Source organism: Oenanthe melanoleuca, chromosome 8, assembly GCF_029582105.1.
Source record: "Oenanthe melanoleuca isolate GR-GAL-2019-014 chromosome 8, OMel1.0, whole genome shotgun sequence".
NCBI classification, from domain to species: Eukaryota; Metazoa; Chordata; class Aves; order Passeriformes; family Muscicapidae; genus Oenanthe; species Oenanthe melanoleuca.
Genome location: NC_079342.1, coordinates 10,002,258 through 10,008,257, shown reverse-complemented (window position 1 = coordinate 10,008,257; position 6,000 = coordinate 10,002,258). Strand labels below are relative to the sequence as shown.

The window sequence follows — 6,000 nt, the reverse complement described above, 5'->3', positions numbered from 1 at the left end:
GCCAGAGTTTTGCTGTATAAAGTCACATCCATTATTTCAGCCAGATTTGCAGACTCAGTTCCAGTGTCTTTTCTGCTATACTCAACAGGTTCTCCTCAGCCTCCTTTATATGGAACAGCTTCTAACTCACAGAATGAACTGAGTAAGTATTAGCTCACTTAGATAGATTTTGGTAGGTGTCATGAAAGAAGGAGAAAATAATATTGCAGAAGAGAAAACCAGGTTTGAAGGTGGCATTACTATAAAGGCAAAGAAGGTAAGCAAATTAAGCAGTTAGAGAAATTAGAGGAAAATCAGATTTTCTACTAATTGTTAAGAAGTTCAAGGATTAGTACTTCTATCAATACAAAAATGCATAAGATGTATTTTGATTTATAAGGGGGGAAAAAGATAAAAAATTGTTGTGGCAACAAACAGGACTGAAGGCAATGGGAAGCAAGAGAAACTAACTATAAACCCAACCTCCAATGGTATAAAGCCTAGTAAGTATTCCAGAATATACAGGGATTATACATAGAGAGAGAAAGTAAATACATAAAAATGCCCTGGATTTATGGAGATTGTTATGTGCACTTCTATGTCTCTGATGTCTTCAATGTAACTTTCAATCATGATCTTTATCACACGTAATCAGTAAAGAATATTACAACCACAGATTTAAAAAAACCCCAAAACATAACAATGTAGAAGGCAAAACCCTTAAAGCATAGCATTTGGCATGATGAGCTTTATATACAGTCTAAGCAAATCAACAGGAATTTTCCAAGAAAGTGAATAATAAGTAATTTAGCCCAGTGGCCAGTGATGGGTGCAGAAGACAATTGCTGGAAGAGGAAGCAGTTGCAGATATCCAAGTGATAATGGCATTTAGGAGAAGCATTATCAGTAAACAGCTGTTGAGAATCAGAGTGGCTTTTCCAGAACAGAACAACAAAAAGTTGCAGAGTAGAAAGAGAATTTGTCCACGCTCCTAATTGTGGTGAGTCCAGTGACTGAGCTATTTGTGGTGTCACTTAGAGGAGAAGGATACCGAGTATTAAAGCATACTGAAAAATTTCTAGTTATGGATGGATGTATAGTTTTATAGTTTTTTGGCTCCTAAATTCTTCATTAGGCTTCATTGCAACAGTTTTGATGACAGACTCCAAGGAATTTACACTAACCTGAAAAAATTTAAAGTGCAATCAAGTAATAGGCTACCTTCTCTAAACATACTTTTGCTAGATCAAAATATAAAAATCACAGAAGACGTTTTGAACACTTTTAAAGATTCTTCTGGGTTTGGAATCTTACAGGAACATTGGGATCACAACTTCATATTTTCTTTCACAGGTATAAAATCTTAAGTTTGATTTTTTGTTTGAAAGCAATTCAGGGTTTTCTCGTGCACAGCTGAGTCTTCTAGAAAGTCTGTATCAAACATTTGAAGATCTGTGATGAAATACTGAGATCTGACCAAAAGAAAATGAGAAAATGCGTATTTGGTAATAGCCGAGTATTTTGTACCCTGACGTGACAGTTTACAGAGAACCACGGGGACACTGATTTCTGTGAACAAACTCAATTCACTGCAGCAGTTCCTTTGTACGTTCCTCTTTATCACTTTTATGCAGTGTTAGTGATCAGTTACATAGTCAACAGGTCGTTTTTTGGGAAGTGCCTGGGTAGCAGAGGGCGAGCGCTGGGACAAGGCTCCGTCGGGCTGGGGTGCGCGGAGATCTCTGAACGCCTCCCCTGAGGAGAAGGGCCGGGAACCGCCGGGACCGAGCGCGGAAACTCCCTGCCTTCAACAAGAGGGGTCGGGCGGGGTGGCGGCGAACGGCCGCGGGCTGAGGAGTGAGGAGTGGCAGGAGAGGCAGGAACGGCAGGAGAGGCAGGAACGGCAGGAGAGGCAGGAACGGCAGGAGGGGCAGCAATGGCAGGACAGGCAGGAACGGCAGGAGGGCGGGCCCGGGCCGGGCTCCCAGCGCGCCGCCGCTCCCGCCCCCGCCCCCGGCCCAGGCGGGGCAGGCTCGCGCCGCCTCACGCGCCGCTCGGGCCGGGCAGCTGAGGGCACGGGCTTCAGCGGCGCGCGCGGCGCATGCGCGTCGGGCCGGCGCGTGCGCGGTAGCGGAGGGGGACGCGGAGCGGAGCCCGGCACTCGGCAACGCTCGGCGGTTTCCGTGCAGGCCAGGCCGCCATTTTCTCTCAGCCTCCCCGTGCGCGGCTCCTGTCCCGCTGCCCGCGCTCTGTCCTGCTCGGCGATGGACGGGTGAGTGGGCACCGGGCGCTGGGAGCGGGCGCGCTGCCGCGCTCCGTGCTGCCGGTCGGTGCCGGGACCCGTCCGGTGCCGGGCGCTCGCTGGCTGTCGGCGGGCGGCTCCGAGGGTGTGGGGAGCGATGAGCTTCCCGCCGCGGGACGGCTGAAACCTGAGGCCCGCACGGGCTGGGAGCGGGGCCGGAGGGGCTCAGCCTCTCCGTAATTCGGGCCCCTCTCTAGGGTCTCCCGTTGCAGTCGCCGAGGGCCTTGGGCCGCCCCCTGCTTAAGTGTGGTGCCCGAGACGCCGCGTCTCGCTGTAAAGGATCTGCCCTCATCCTTGTCCCCAGAGCCTCTCGCTCCCTCTTCTCCCCCTCCTTTGGCATCTCTCCCCGGCCAGGGGCGAGGAGGGGCGCGCTGCAGGGCTCGGGTTTGTTTTGGAGCTGGCTGGAGGGGAGGAGCGATGCCAGCAGGAGCCAGATGTCGAGCTCTTTTGTTTTCAGAAACTGCCTAATGAGCCCTTGGGCTTCCCCCCCTCCCCAGGTGGAAAGATGCCTTTGTATATGCAGTGGCCTGGCTGTACAAGCCAAAGAAGGGAATGTTGGAAGGAGCCGTTCGTGTGGGACAGTGAGGGCTGGGATGGGCAGGCACTACACGCCAGGCCTGCTTTTTGTTGGACCTGGAAAATGGGGCTGCTGGCTGTAGCCTTCGTCAGTGTAAATACAGCAGCTTTCAGCTTCCAAATCTCCTATTAGGTTGTTTACTCTGCTTCGAAAAGAGAAGCCATCTCTTTGGTATACTTTAAGCTATAACCTTTGAACTGTGAGAGTTTCAAAGGCTTTTTATGGTTGTGATTATAATGGTAGGAGTTACAAGTCCTGTCTGAGAACTACTGTCTCTAATGAGTAGTACACTGTGGAATGCTCTCCCATATTCATTTGTGGTGTCTGTGTGTTTGTGGACTAAGGTTTCTTTTAGGATTGTGGTATACACTGTGAGTGTGATGATGTCATAACCTCTAAGGAAGAGATGTACCTTGTCATACCTGTTGCAGCGTTTTTCATAGGTCTGCCTCATTAAATTTCATATAGGTGTGGCTGCCAATGCGTTGGGAGTATTTTTCCAAGCTAGTTAAAAAAAAAAAAAGAATATTGCTTTTTGCTGTTCAAAGAGTAGGTCAAACAAAGGTTCAGCTATGTTGCTGAACCAGCTGTTAGTTAATAGAGGTGTGTGAGAAGTTTTGTACTTACTTTTAAGTTACTCTATTTCCACCCTTTAATCTCATGTAGTCCAGAAACCCGAGTTTCCCGAATAAATGTTTTGGCCGTGCTGCATTGGAGTAACATTTACTTGAAACTTTGTACTCTTTGGAAAAGCCTGTAAGCTATGGGAGCTAAGTGGCTTTTTAAAGTTTCTTTGGTGTTTCAGTCCTGTATGTTCTTTGAATACTGTTTCTTGCAGGGAAGTTGTTGCCTATTTGTTTCCTCATTATTTTGTCGTTGCAATACATTGAAAAGTTTGGTTTATGAGGATAAATTGGCTGACTTATGCTCTTGTTGTTTTCTTTTTTTACAGCATTGTCACTGATGTTGCAGTTGGTGTGAAGGTAGGATGTACACTTAAATAAGGGGGTTGAGTGCTTATACAAAATTAACTGCTTTGGCATCCGTAATTGCATGTTGGAAGATTTTAACTGGTCATTGTGAGCTGATATCTAGTCAGCCTATATGCTTTATTAAACAAAAGTCCCTAGAGGTAAATTGTTGCCTCTACACAAAAGACTTTTCTAGGTACTAGTGGTTCTGGATTCATATAGTGGTGTCAGCTTCTTACTTCAAAACTTGATTTATCATACTTTCCCCCAAAACACTCCAAAACTTGATTTATCATACTTTTTTCAAAACAACACTCCTGCATTGATACATGGGGCCTGTAAAAGTCATACTTTCTTCTGTCCCTCCCTCTCCTTTTTTCAAAACAGTTCCCAATGAAGTTAAAAAAGAAGTGACTATCTGTAATAGGACAGAAAAATGGGTGCTAGAATTTGTTATGTAGATACAGAAGTGGGTGTTTGCTTTGCTGTACTTTTTATTTCTCAGGTTGAGTTACGAATTTATTGTATTTTTATAGCAAGGAAAGGAGTTCCAAATAGTTGGTAATTTACTATTTATTTTGCTTTTTTTATTCAAATCTGTCACAGGAATTAGATCAGTACTCCATAGTAGCAGAGAGAGAAATAATGTTAATGCAAAGGGATGTAGGACAAGAGAACTTTAATGAATGCATGAGAGCAATTCCCTTTCAGTGGTAGAAACTGAAGTTTTCTAGTGTGAGCAGTTAAATCTTCACATTTGTTCAGGGATTTCGTAGCCTGTGCTCTGTACCTGCCTTTTCAGCTGAAGCTGATCAGTGTTAACTGCTTGCTAAACCCAGCTTTGTCCAGGAAGAGCCAGTTGCTCAGATTCAGTATTGGTCCTGCTGGATTTGGACTAGTTCTTCTATAGTGCAGCCAGCCTGTAGATGCAGCAGCTGTTCTGTCAGATGTACCTATAATGTTTCTGGGTAAGCTTGCTTCTAAAGGAAGAGCTGTGAGAAGTCAGTTCCATGGATTCTGGACCCATCAGCTCCACATGTTCATGCTGTATTGGAGACAAGCTTAAAATCATTCTCTGAATCATGAGTAAAGTGTAGTTATTAAGGTACTTCTGTGGGAGCTAATCACAATAGAAATGTGAACTGACATGATTATTTCTCTGATGATGAGAGGACAAAGTGTTAACTCATTAAAACTTAGCAGTGTATTTAGTAGTTTAGAGGAATACCTGAGGATGTTCCAAGTCTTTCAGCAGCAAACTGCACTCCATATATATACAGCTTCAGGGCACAGCATATAAAACCATAAATTACCCTTAGTAATTTTTTTTCTTTCTAGTGGAGAAGTATTTTCAGGTAGACCATGTATTACTTGGACCTTAAATTCTGACATTTCTCACTTCAGGAGGAGTAAATGGATTCAGTATCCCTTTCACTCTTCATTGTGAGCAACTTCAATCTATGAGAATTTGAGTGTTATGAACTATGTCCTAAGTGGGTAGTGCAGTTTGGGAACCAAATTTTAAAATACTAGCCAGACAATGAAATAAAGATGCTTCAGATGACTTAACTGCTTTCTTCTTTTGATGGTAGAAGTTATATTATGAATTTAAGAAAGAAGGCAAGACAGGTGTATTGGAGGCAGTGTTTAAAAAATACAATGAAAGACTCAGAAGTACCAAAAGGTTGTGCTCTTTGTTTGTAAAAATGGACTTGCTGTCTGGTTTTTAAAAGAAAACAGTCTATGCATGGAGGTAGTGCAGGTAAATAAGGATGATGATATGCTGAAGAAAGCTGTTAACTATGGGAGGAATAACTGGATTGTATTCTGGAGCTGCTTTAATTATCTCAGGATTGTGGTAAGAATGGAAAATGGGATTTCTATCTAATTGAGGTGTACAGTGTGCATAGTGATGTTATGCAAGCTTCACTTGTGCTTTGTGGAAGGACATGTGGAACATTTGTCCTTATGAGGACTATTCTTTGCTCTTGATGGACTGATGTTTTAAAGTCGAGGAATGCTTTGCCTATCACATGTATATAGATTACTGGGATTGGTTATTTGGCCTTCCCTTGGAATTTTTCTTTTTCATGGGGTGCCATGGGAATGTGTAAGGAGTAAGTTTTGAATTCAAAGAGCTGCATTACGAGTTTTAATACTCTTCCAACATT

At 44.0% G+C, this 6,000-nt stretch overlaps 1 protein-coding gene across 5 annotated transcripts in view; it reads left to right on the top strand.

Annotated features, from left to right (window-relative positions):
* Positions 1-2,032: 2,032 nt before the first annotated feature.
* PTBP2 (polypyrimidine tract binding protein 2) overlaps positions 2,033-6,000 on the top strand; it is a 42,971-nt gene continuing 39,003 nt past the window's right edge. For 2 of the 5 annotated variants that reach the window (XM_056497424.1, XM_056497422.1), the window contains exons 1-2: positions 2,033-2,251; positions 3,811-3,841. In XM_056497424.1, coding sequence (XP_056353399.1) covers positions 2,244-2,251; positions 3,811-3,841 — 39 coding nt within the window. In that variant the 5' untranslated portion in view covers positions 2,033-2,243. The remainder of the gene's footprint in view (positions 2,252-3,810; positions 3,842-6,000) is intronic. The other 3 variants (XM_056497421.1, XM_056497420.1, XM_056497425.1) reach the window with 2 other exon arrangements.